At 45.6% G+C, this 12,857-nt stretch overlaps 1 protein-coding gene across 1 annotated transcript in view; it reads left to right on the top strand.

Moving 5' to 3' along the window:
- Window positions 1-9,241, top strand: part of CDH20 (cadherin 20) — a 99,854-nt gene extending 90,613 nt beyond the window's left edge. The window contains exons 10-11 of the mRNA XM_060244285.1: window positions 6,502-6,753; window positions 7,652-9,241. Of these exons, the coding sequence (XP_060100268.1) occupies window positions 6,502-6,753; window positions 7,652-8,154 (755 nt within the window). The 3' untranslated portion in view covers window positions 8,155-9,241. The remainder of the gene's footprint in view (window positions 1-6,501; window positions 6,754-7,651) is intronic.
- Window positions 9,242-12,857: the final 3,616 nt, after the last annotated feature.

Here is a 12,857-nt window from a genome sequence, read left to right as displayed (position 1 = left end):
GGAGGCTCTAGTTAGGAGCAGGGCTTTTTTGTAGCAGGAACTCCTGTGCATATTAGGCCACACACCCCTGATGTAGCCAATCCTCCTGGAGCTTACAGGGCTGTTAGTACAGGGCCTATTGTAAAGTCCAGGAGGATTGGCTACGTAAGGGGGGGGGGGCTAATAGGAGGAGAAGATTATGATTATGATATTGGATTTATATCCTGCCCTATACTCTGAATCTCAAGAGTCTCAGAGCGGCTCACTATCTCCTTTTACCTCCCCCCCCCCAACAACAGACACCCTGTGAGGTGGGTGGGGCTGAGAGAGCTCTTACAGCAGCTGCCCTTTCAAAGACAACTCCTACAAGAGCTATGGCTAACCCAAGACCATTCCAGCAGCTGCAAGTGGAGGAGTGGGGAATCAAACCTGGTTTTCCCAGATAAGAGTCCGTACACTCAACCACTTACACCAAACTGGAGTTCCTGCTACTAAAAAAGCCCTGGTTAGGAGCTATCTCTATCATAGAGCATCATTTTCTGCAGCTGCATCCTAGAGATGGCGATGCTTTCCCAGGATGCTCTGAACATAAGCTAGGCCAACCTCCTTCATCAACTGTCAAACTCATTTCTAAGGCGGGAGTCCTGAGAGGACCATATCAGCTGAGGAAGAAATGGTTATACAGGGGCAAGCCCATGGTCGCTTTCACACATTCCAAATAACACGGTTTCGATCCGCTTCAGCAACCATTTGCAAGTGGATTTTGCCATTTCAAACAGTAAAATCCAGTTGCGAAGTGCATCGAAAGTGCTTTATTTAGCATGTGTGAAAGCTCCTTATATATGACTTTCAAAATGAACCCTGTACTGCCTAAGATTACCCCTTAGCCATTTTTTCCTAGCTGCCTGGCACACCTGGAAAAATTTCAGTTGAGCTTGGAAAGGAATGGTAGCAAGATAAACAGTAGTGAAATAAACACTACTGCAGCATCACCTAGTGGTGAAAGTAATTATTCCCATATCTTGAGAACTGACAAAAAAATACCACTGGACTAAAATGCCCACTACTCAGGGCTTTTCTTTGTAGCAGGAACTCTTTTGGATATTATGTCACACCTCCCTGATGTAGCCAATCCTCTTGGAGCTTACAGTAGGCCCTGTACTAAGAGCCCTGTAAGCTCTTGGATGATTGGCTACATCAGGGAGATGTGACCTAATATGCAAAGGAGTTCCTGCTACAAAAAAAAGCCCTGCCACTTCTTAGCTACATGAATACATTCACCTCACCAAAAAGCAATATTAAAGAATGAGTAGGCATACCTCCCTTTCGTCAACATCTCTAATTCTCAACATGGCCAGATTTGTGGATACTTTAATCCAGAGACTGGAACCATGAATGCAGAAGAGAAATCTTTCTACCAACCAGAGAAAAATCTGAAAAACAAATGCACGGAGGGTTAACTTCCCCTAGAAAAGCAGCACCTGCCCCTTTAAGAAACAAACGTCATCTGTGACTGTTGCTAGCTGACCATAACAGTATTGCCACAGTCAAAGCCCTGGTTTCTCCCAGGAAAAGGGAGGCAAAGGGGCAGAGGTCTTGCCAGGGACATTTTAGCCTCCATGGGAGAACTCAGCAGGGCCAGGCCCACAACCAACCACCAGATGACTTAGTACCACACGACTTGCATGACTCGGTCAGGACTGGCTGCTTGCTACTGCAGCACCCCCACCACACGAGGCACTGTGGCATAGCAGTTAGAGTTTCAGACTAGGATCTGGGAACGCCAGGCTGAATCACCACTCTGCCATGGAAGGCCACTGGGTGATACAGGACAGTTAGCCTAACTTACCTCACAGGGTTGTAAGGATAAAAAAAGAGAATGGCGTAAGCTGCTTTGGGTTCCCCATTGTGGCAAAAGGTGGGGTATAAATGTAGTCAGGGCTTTTTTTGTAGCAGGAGCTCCTTTGCATATTAGGCCACACCCCCTGACGTAGCCAATTCCCCAAGAGCTTACAGTAGGTCCTGTAAGAAGAGCCCTGTTAGCTCTTGGAGGACTGGCTACATCAGGGGGTGTGGCCTAATATGCAAAGGAGTTCCTGCTACAAAAAAAGCCCTGAATGTAGCAAATAGTTAAATATAGCTGAAGGTGAGAGACAGGTACAATGTTCAGTGACGGGTAGGTGGAAAGGTGAAAGTGAAGCAGGGAAAAGTGAGGGTGTAAAGGTGCCAGGAAGGGGAAAAGAGGATGCGGAAGGAGGATGCGGCGGAGAAACAGGAGCCCCCCACATGTTCTCACAGATTCTCCACTGCACACTTATGCTGAGGCCGACATCTGACGCCCTGCAAAATGGCCCATCGTTTTCCTGGCTAGAGGAGGGAAGGAAGGAAGGAACGATGAAGGCAGAGGAGCAACCAAGATAGGTTAGCTGGCAGTTGAGAAGGAAGCCGGAAACAGGGAGAAGCTGCAGGAGCTTTCGGGGACGGGGAAGAGGAAATAGTGGGGGAAGGAGAAACTCAGCTCATAGTTTTTTAGCCTCCGGCTCACACGTTTTTCTCTTAGCTCAGGAAAAATGACCCCAGAGCAAACTAATTTATGAAGTAGCTCACAACTTTAAAGCCAGTAGCTCACGAAATAGGATTTTTGGTCACAGGACTCCACAGCTTAGATGGGGTATTGCTTGTAGGTACATATGGGTGTTACTGTAAGACTCAGAGGATAAATACATAATTTAAGTAAACTTTGAATATTAGTGGATCTGTTCAGCTTACAGGAGGTTTTTTGACCAGGAACTCACAGGAATGCAGTTCTGGCTGGCTTGGCGTGAGGGGTGTGTGGCCTAATATGCAAATTTCCTGAAGGGCTTTTTCTACAAAAAAACCCTGTGTGAAACAATGGTGAATGTCAGGGGTTGTAGCCTAATATGCAAATAAGTTCCTGCTGACCTTTTTCTACCAAAAAAAAGCCCTGTCACCTTATATTACAAAAGGGTTGGAACTTGCAAGAAGCAGAATATTTTCTCATAGCAGCGTATTTACAGCAACGAACTGACCATATCAGTAATCTGGAAATGGCTGCTAAGATCTTCGGGGCATTGACTCGCTGAAGCATGTTGTAACCTTGTCTTCCTGGTTTTTGAGAATGCATTGTTGATTTATTTTTTTTTAAACCATCACTGCCTTGATTAGCAATGGAAGTTCATTTCCCCCTCGAGGTGCTGTGCTATAAAAAATCCATGAGAGGCTTGGGAAAAGTTCTTAGCGTCAGAAGTTCTTTTTCTCTCCCCCCAATCTAAGGCCACCTAACAAGTAATTTGAGGCGGCGGCAGTGACGGAGCTGTCGTTCTTGCTAAGACTACTTTTCAAACTCATCCATGTTATCAGTCGCAAGCGTAGACATCTCACAGGTACGCGTCAGTCGTCGGAAGGGTTTTGCCCTTTTGTGTTCATTTAAATATTGAGCTCCTTCGTTTCTAATGAGAGCACAGGACTGCAAAGCAGAAACATTTGGCTGAGAAATGCTAGAGATGCGAGTACGGTAATAACTTTTTAAACACATTGTTGCCATCACAAATTAATTAATCACAAATATTGATACGCTTGCATCACAGAATGCAAATATTCTGCAAAAATGAGACTGCATTCTAAACGTTTCCCACTTATCCGGTTTTGCAGAACATTTTAAAAAATCCGTACTGGATTAATATGTCATTGATTTTTCCCTTCCACACAGAGACACTTGCAAGTCAATGCAGCCCTTTCACAAGACAATTTTGGTTCGATCCATGCATTTGACTCCACTCATGTATTACCACAGTGGTATGGCTACACTGAGAAACCCAAGCCCTTTTACCTATGTCTGGCTGTATGACCATCAGGGCTTTTCTTGAAGAAAAAGCCCAGCAGACACTCATTTGCATATTAAGTCACACCCCCTGATGCCAAGCCAGCCAGAACTGGGTTCTGCTCAAAAAAAGCCTGGTGACCATCCATATGAGACAAAAATACAACATACAATCCTCCCAGATTCCAGATCTCCACAATTGTAATTTTGTCTGAATGAGGAAATACATGGAGCCCGAAAATCTGGGTGCTTGTATCTTTCCAAATGAAATGGTGGTCATGGGATGTGTACTGAGAGGGTCATATGCAAAACGTCCTTTTTCTATGCATGGCCACAATGCCAGGAACCTAATGGATACACTTCCCTGGGGTTGAGATCCACAGTGTTTTGCTAATTCATGCAAGTACAGATCACATAGAGATCATCCAGATTACAGATCCGTTACCCACACAACAGCTATCATTCCACCAGAAGTACGTGCTGTACCTCAGATAGGGAGACCTGGCCAGGGCCAGATCGAGGGGGAGGGGCAGAGGAGGGTGCTTGCCCTGGGTGCCGATGGAGAGGGGGGGGCACTAAATTGGGTATGGAGTGCATTGTATTCTATGGAACCATAAGATAGAATGGCCCAGGAGGAGGCGCCATTTTTTAATTTTGCCCCCCCCCTCAAAAAACATGTCGATCCGGTCCTCACCTGACCATGCATGCAGAAGCAGTTTCTGGGTGGCAGCACCAACGCAGTGTAAACAAACACTTCACTAAAGAAGAGCAAAGGCAAGCAGCCCACTAAAGAAAAGTAGGGAAATCCACACAAACTGTTCATGGAGATGACAATGGCATTTTTCAGCCTGAGTCTCATCCCGGCCTGTTATTTGCAAACAATAGTTATAGCGTCAGATTTCTGTGTCACTTGCATACAAAAGGCTTGGCACAACACCTGAACTGTCAATTCCACCAACATTCATAGGGGTGAACTAGATGCTTGCCCTGACGTCACACTAGTGAAAAAGAGGTGCCTAACCACTCTGCCACCTGTTGATTTTCCATTTCACCTGTTGGCAGTGCTTTTTTGTGGCAAAAGCCTAGCAGGAACTCATAAGAACACAAGAGAAGCCATGTTGGATCAAGCCAATGGCCCATTTGTGTCACACAGTGGCCAAAAAACCCAAGTGCCATCAAGAGGTCCACCAGTGGGGCTAGAAGCCCTTCCACCGTGCCCCACCCCAAGCACAAGATTACAGCATCACTACCCCAGACAGAATTCTAACGATAAGCTGTGGCTAATAGCCACTGATGGACCTCTGCTCCATATGCTTATCCAATCCCCCCTATTAGGCCACACCCCCTGACATCACCATTGTTTCACACAGGGCTTTTTTGTAGAAAAAGCCCAGCAGGGATTCATTTACATATTAGGCCACACCCATGCCACCAAGCCTGCCAGAACTGCGTTCCTGCTCAAAAAAAAAAACCCTATCTGTTGGAGTGAGCAATTCAGCATGCCTGGACTTGGGGGGAGGGGAGGTGGAGACTACATCACTCTAAATGTGTATAGGGGTGCTTTCACATGCCCTTTCAATCCACTTTCAGTGCACTTTGCAACTGGATTTAAGACTAGGCGATTTTGCACTAGGCTTGTTCTGGGTAGAGAGCCCTTTTGCCCCCAGCGCTTCTCTCAGGATTTGCGCAAGCTGCCCCGGAGCTGTGAGTTAGTGCGCCGCTTTTCCGCGGCAAGCAGAAACCGCTTGTAAGAAGATAAAGAAAAGTACCAGGCGCAAAAGGGCTCTCCACCCAGAACAAGCCTAGTGCAAAATCAAAGTGAAATGGTAAAATTCACTTGCAAACTGTCGTTGAAGCGGATTGAAACTGCATTCTTTAGCATGTGTGAAATTGTTCCTTAGGTGTGTTATCTACTTGAATGGGATGCCTCTCTTGGTCTTAACCCGGGAGCTGTCCTCTGACCCTTCCTCCCTCTCTTACTTGTCCTCTCACTCAATCCACATGGCCTTCCAAGGAGACACGTGTCTCTACAAGTCGCTTCTGTAGAGATGATGCCCTCATGCTCCCCCCACGTGATGCCAGACAAGACAGCCATTTGTGACAGGGAAAATACCCTTTAGATTAGGCTTCTTTCTCTTCTTTTGACTGCAACCTGAATGTGAATTGGATCCACTTGAATAATTGTAAGTTTCCCATTTTTGCAGGATACTTCTTGGGATATTTATTTACTGCACTCGGTATTATGCTTCTGTGACTGGGCGAGACTCTGCTGTATTAACCAAATATCCCAACACACACAGAGACAGGTTTTCCCCCAACCAGGATTTTATCTTGTATTAAAGCCCAGCTGAGGGAAATGGGTTCAAAAGATGCACGTGCAGAGGCGTTGAGAGAGAGTCAAAGCCAAAGAAGACCTCAACGTTCTCTTCCTACTTGGCAATTCTCTCCTGCAGATTCTCCTCTGTCAGCCCAACACTGGTCCAAGAATCCAGTCTTTTCTCATAACGAGCAGACACATTTGCAAGTTCAGCACTATGAAACGGCAATCAAAAGTCAAAAAAGAAGTTCTGTGCTTATGGGGTTCAATGAGAAGCAGCTTTCTAGTCTCCACTTCTGATACTTTCACTTCACAAATTAATACCAACTTCTTTTGTATTTTCCCCCCCTTTCTTTTACCGCAGACAATACAGCTTGGATTTTAACTAGGAGATCGGGCTTCCGGCAGCACGAGCAGAACACCTTTTACCTTCCTGTCCTGATCGCCGATAATGGACGCCCCATGCTGAGCAGCACCGGGACTGTAACAATCCGCGTCTGCAGCTGCGACGACAAAGGCCTCCTGATGTCCTGCAACGCAGAGGCCTACGTCCTTCCGGTCACTCTCAGCAGAGGAGCACTTATTGCCATCTTAGCCTGCGTCTTTGTCTTGCTAGGTAAACAAGACGCAGCATTTCTTGAAGGAAGACGGATCATGCCCGCCTGTTTCAGGCTCACGCAGATTCCCTGAAGCAGAGTGCCCATTAAGGACTGCCTGCACTAGCACAGTGCTGTGTTTCAGTTAATATTTCGTGAAAAGTGTTTGTTTCAGATTTGCATTTGGCAAAGGCTCTTTTTCTAGCAGGAGCTCCTCTGCATATTAGTCCATGCACCCCTGATGTAGCCAATCTTCCTGCAGCTTACAGTAGGCCCTGTACTAAAAGCTCTGTAAGCTCTTGGAGGAGTGCCTACATCATGGGGGTGCGGCCTAATATGCAAAAGAGCTCCTACAAAAAACCCCAATGTTCAGAAGCCCATCAGTCTTGACATCCTTCCTAAGTAAGCCATTGATGCAGGGATGTTTTGCAATGGGTAAAAAGGTGCTTTCTCAAAGTTTACACTATTTTTGTTTTGTTTTAGTTTAAAACATTTGTATGCCACCTTTCCACCATATTTAGGGTTCCCCAAGGCAGTGAACAATCCAGAGAGCATTTAAAATACAGATGGTAGATGATAGATAGATAGATAGATAGATAGATAGATAGATAGATAGATAGATAGATAGATAGATAGATAGATAGATAGATAGATAGATAGATAGATAGATAGATAGATGGATGATAGATGGATGATAGATGATAGATGGATAGATAGATGATAGATAGATGATAGAAGATAGAAGATAGATGATAGATAGATAGATAGATAGATAGATAGATAGATAGATAGATAGATAGATAGAATGTTGAAAACATGTAAACACAGACACACACAAAGAGGAAGGAGGGTCAGTGAGTGTTAGTGCTGGAATGCCAAACCCCCCCAAAAAGTCATTTTTTAACTTGTTTCTTATAGTGCTGGTGCTACTGATCTTATCGATGAGAAGACACCGGAAGCAGCCTTACATCATCGACGAAGATGAGAACATCCATGAGAATATTGTACGATATGACGATGAAGGGGGAGGGGAGGAAGACACCGAAGCCTTCGACATCTCTGCCCTTTGGAACCCTAGAGAGGCTCAAGTAGTCGTGAAGAGCAGGCAGGACATGATGCCCGAAATAGAAAGCCTCTCCAAGTACGTTCCTCAGGCCTGCACGATGGATAGCAGCGTTCACAGCTACGTGTTGGCCAAGCTTTACGAAGCCGATATGGACCTCTGGGCTCCCCCCTTTGACTCTCTCCAGACGTACATGTTTGAGGGCAACGGCTCCGTGGCCGAGTCGCTCAGTTCCTTGCAGTCGGTGACAACAGACTCAGAGCAAAACTATGACTATCTGACTGACTGGGGGCCCCGCTTTAAGAAGCTGGCGGAAATGTATGGCGCCACAGAAGGGAATGGCGGGGGCCTTTGGTAACAAAGAGTTTCGGGCAGAGTATATTCAACACAGCCATCGGAATTTGTACTCGTCAGATCTGAGGACCCCGGGTGAGGTGGCCTCCGACTACATATAGCAATATGGTGCTTGAGGGTGAATGCGGAAGAGTGGAAATTCATACAAGCTCTCCCTGGATCAGCTTTACTCAGTTATGTTAAAAGTTACATTTGTAAACAGTGATAAACAGGAAAGGAAAAGGGGAGGGGCTTTCCTGGGCTTTTTTAAAAAAAACGGCTAAACTTGAACAATTCATTCCCGGACTAGAATGACATTATCCTCTTTAGATCATCTTTTTCTATTATTATTTTAATGACAACTTATTAAGTTCTTTACATTTGGGTGGGAAGATGTGCAGTTTTCAGTTCGCAAGGGAATTGTCTACAGAAAGCCATCCCAGTGAATTCAGCCCTCCCTGTCTTGGTTCACGAAATAATGGCTTGCCAGCGAATTCTCGAAGGCATGACATGAAGGGAAATAAAATCAAGAGAATGGGGTTTCTGTCACCAGTAAGAGACTTTTAGTTCTTAAAAGGGGCCTGAATTTTGCCACCTTGCCCACAAGGCTCTTGGTGGTGGAAAGCAGTTGAATGGCACCCCGTTTGAATAACATCTGATCGATGGTCATCTGCATTAATAACTAATATCAAATTAATGTATATTGAGTCTCACCTCAGCATTTAAAAAAAAAAAACAGACCAGTGGCACTGGTTTAGAACGACAAGGAAAAAAGATTGCCTCTTTTTTTTTGCACTGTAGATACTTCTTCTGTGTGCCAAATGTGAAAGGAAAAAAAAAATTAGATGCTACCAGTGAAAGCCAAATAAAATGAAAGAAGATTTGATAACTATATGGGTAGTAGGGGCTTTCCCAAACTATGCGAGTTCCAACCGTTTACATACTGTAGGTAACCTACTTGAAACAAAATGCAGTATTATCGAGGAATAAGTGGATGTAAGAAATATTCCATATATAAGTTTTGTATATTTGTTAATAATTTTGGTAATAAATATCATGTACTGGATACAATGCAGTACCTTAGAACCTCTTTTAATAAAAATTAAATCAAAGGCAAAGGTGATTTAATGGATGGCTTATCTATGATGTCCAGAATTCAAACATCTGCATGTTCTCAGCCGAGGTGTGTGTTTTTATTTAATTTTTTAACCCTTCACCAATCCGTCTCCCCCCACCCACACTATGTCACATGCTGCTTTCGAAACTCCCTTCAGCTTGCAGTGCTGTTATTTCTGGATCCGCAGGGACTGAAGTAATAGCTTAAAACAACTTTAATCGGATGAGTGACTAAAACATCTGGTACAGCAGTCTCTAACAGTACTTATGGCAACTCCAGCAAGAGGCTTCCAAGCGAGAAGCAGAGGTAGTTTGCCGTTGCCTTCCTCTACAGCAGGGGTGTCAAACATGCAGCCCGAGGGCCGGATCAGGCCCCCAGAGGGGTCCCTATCAGGACCGCAAGCAAATGGCTGTCATCTGCTTCCTTCTCTTTCTCTCTAGCTTCCTTCTGTATCACAGCTTGCTTTGCCAGGCTTGCTCAATCACATAGGAGATATGAAGCAAAGCCTCTCTTTTCTCCATTGGCTGAGTCGCCACCCTTGAGGAGGAAGGGGAGGGACAACTTGTTTCCCAGGTCCTCTCAACTGCATAACAGAGCTACTGAGCCAAGCCTCTCTTCCTTCTATTGGCTGAGGCCCCTCACAGCAAGAGTAGTCAGTTATCAGAGAATGTTAAATAAACAAAATATTGCAAGAGTGCTAACGTTTTAAGCATGTTTTATTTTAAGTTTAAAAAAAAAGAGATTTGTATTTGTCTGTGTCCTTTATAAAGTTTATATTTCCACTGCCTGGCATTACATTTTATGACACGCATGGTCCGGCCCGACATGGTCTCAATTATGTCAGATTCGGCCCTCCTAACCAATGAGTTTGACACCCCTGTATCTACAGAGTCTCCCTTGGTGGTACCAAGCTTGCTTAGTTTCCAAGATCTGACGATATCAGACTATAAACTGGAGATGGAGAGCCAGTTTGGTGTAGTGGTTAAGTGCGCGGACTCTTATCTGGGAGAACCGGGTTTGATTCCCCACTCCTCCACTTGCACCTGCTAGCATGGCCTTGGGTCAGCCATAGCTCTGGCAGAGGTTGTCCTTGAAAGGGCAGCTGCTGTGAGAGCCCTCTCCAGCCCCACCCACCGGTGTCTGTTGTGGGGGAGGACTCTTATCTGGGAGAACTGGGTTTGATTCCCCACTCCTCCACTTGCATCTGCTAGCATGGCCTTGGGTCAGCCATAGCCCTGGCAGAGGATGTCCTTGAAAGGGCAGCTGCTGTGAGAGCCCTCTCCAGCCCCACCCACCTCACAGGGTGTCTGTTGTGGGGGAGGAAGGGAAAGGAGATTGTGAGCCGCTCTGAGACTCTTCGGAGTGGAGGGCGGGATATAAATCCAATATCTTCTTCTTCTTCTTCTAAGATCTGACAAAATCAGATCTTCCTCCCCAGTTGCCACACTGTGTGTGCATTAAGTCTGACTTACGGCAACCCTATGAATTAATGACCGATTTCCCGCTAGCCTTATGCTGCTCTCACTCTCCTCTTCTCGCGGGGCTTCCATCGGATTTCCCATCTGCCCCAGGGCTGCAACTAGCTCCGCCTCTTTCGAGCAGCAAACAAGATCCTCTAAAAACCAGTTTCTGCTTGCCGCGTGAAAAAGGCAAAGCTAGTTGCAGCCCCGGGGCAGACAGTGTGAAATCCGACGGAAGCCCCACCGAGGAGCGTGAGAGTGGCGTAAGGCTAGTGGGAAATCGGTCAATGTCTTCCAAAATGTCCTCTCATTAACAGCCTTGCTCTGTCTTGCAAATGGAGGGCCGTGGATTCCTTGACTGAGCCAATCCATCTCATGTTGCGTCTCGTCTTCCTCTTTCCCTTCAGCTATTCCTAGCATGATTGTCTTTTCCAGTGACTTCCTTCCTGTCAGCTTTCTTCACTGCCCGGCTTTCACACCTATATATAGTAATGAGGAATACTACGTCATGAATTAACTTGATCTCGGTGGCCAGCGACATGTCCCTTACACCTAAAAAATTTTTCTAATTTTTTCTGACCACAAGGGGGAGGAATGCTGACAGGGAAGAAGCCACCCCCTTGGAGCCTTGTCACTTGCTCAGGCTTACCCCTCCCCCCTCGCTTTCCTTGGCTTCCCCAGCCCACCCGGCCCCAGCTGTCTCTCCCACTCTCTTTCTTGGTGTTGCTCTCTCTCTCGCTCTCTCCTCCTCGCTGTCACTCTCTCCTGCTCTCTTGCTTTCATTGCTCTCTCTTATGTTCGCTCACTCTCCCTCCCTTTTCCTCAGATCCGGCTGGCCAAATCAAAATATATTGGAGGCCCTCCAATGGAGGCGCCGTACAGAGGGAAAGGGGGATCAAAAAGAGCGACTGGCCCTCCCATGCCCCCCATACCTATTGGCCTGGGGTTGTCAGATTTGCTACTGTGACAAGAAAATTATTACTAAATGACTGCAAAATGAAGCTGGACAAAGGTTTCTTAGCTGGCTCAATGTGTATACTTATTTTATGTGTATTCATGAAATTATTTTTAAACAATATGTTAATTTTTAAAAGCATCCTATTAGCCCAAAGTTGTGCATGAAATACTGAAGCCCTACTATCCAAGTTCTACTTCTCACTCCCTGACATTTTGTAGTTGGCTTTGCCACCTCCTGGGTCAGCCATTTTGTGGTTGTACCCATCACCCTGTGTCAGGATTCCAAAAGTGACCCAGGCTCAAAAAGGTCAGGGACCCAGATCCACACAGAGAATCCAACAAGACATACTCAATGTTTCAGAAGAGAACCATATTGAAGTGCATCCAACAAGGTAATGCAAATCTTTGGGGTACAAAACAGCCTGAGACCAGAATCGAATGGCTTACAACATGTCTAGAGAAAACAAAATTATTTCAACCATTTGTTTGGCATTATCTGAAAAAAATCATGCATCAAGCGCCATTAGTTATGTCTTCCACAAGTTTTTTTCTAGATCTGTAATAGCCACCACCCTGTGATAAAGTTACTATTATTCTCATTTTTACAGAATAGCAGCTGAAGGTTAATAACGTGCCGTGGCCACCCTGTAAATCTACTTTTTGGCAGTGGATTCCATCCACTGGATCCCCAAGCTGGAGGACTCTCAAGTAAATAGGGTTGCCAGCATCCAGATGGGGCTTGCAGATCTCCCACTTTTACGACTTGTCTCCAAACTACACATATCAGTTCCCCTGCAGAACGTGGTTGTTTTGGAGGCTGAACGCCATGGGATTGTAGTCCGCTGAGGTCCTTCCTCTCCCCCAAATCCTGCCTGCTCCAGCCTCCACCCCAAAATCTCCAAGTATTCCCTCCCCAAAGCTGGTAATCTTGCATATAAATATCCAAGGTTTGTTTGTTTGTTTGAGGGGGGGGCGGGGGGGGGGGGGAGTTGGATGCACAATTATCATGTGAATGCAAGGAAACAGGATGTACAATACTGTGGCAAAACCATATCTTAGAGCTGGTTCATATATAATGATAACGTACAGGAAACAGGAAGTATGACATACAGGAAGCACAACTGCTTTTACTTCCTATTCCGCACACTGCAAAGGATCAGGAAACTCAAAGTGGTTGCACTCATTTCCTTGCAT

This window comes from Heteronotia binoei, chromosome 7 (genome assembly GCF_032191835.1).
Source record: "Heteronotia binoei isolate CCM8104 ecotype False Entrance Well chromosome 7, APGP_CSIRO_Hbin_v1, whole genome shotgun sequence".
In the NCBI taxonomy this organism is placed as follows: domain Eukaryota; kingdom Metazoa; phylum Chordata; class Lepidosauria; order Squamata; family Gekkonidae; genus Heteronotia; species Heteronotia binoei.
Note: the sequence above shows the minus strand (reverse complement) of the source record. Positions and strands in the feature narration are given on the sequence as shown.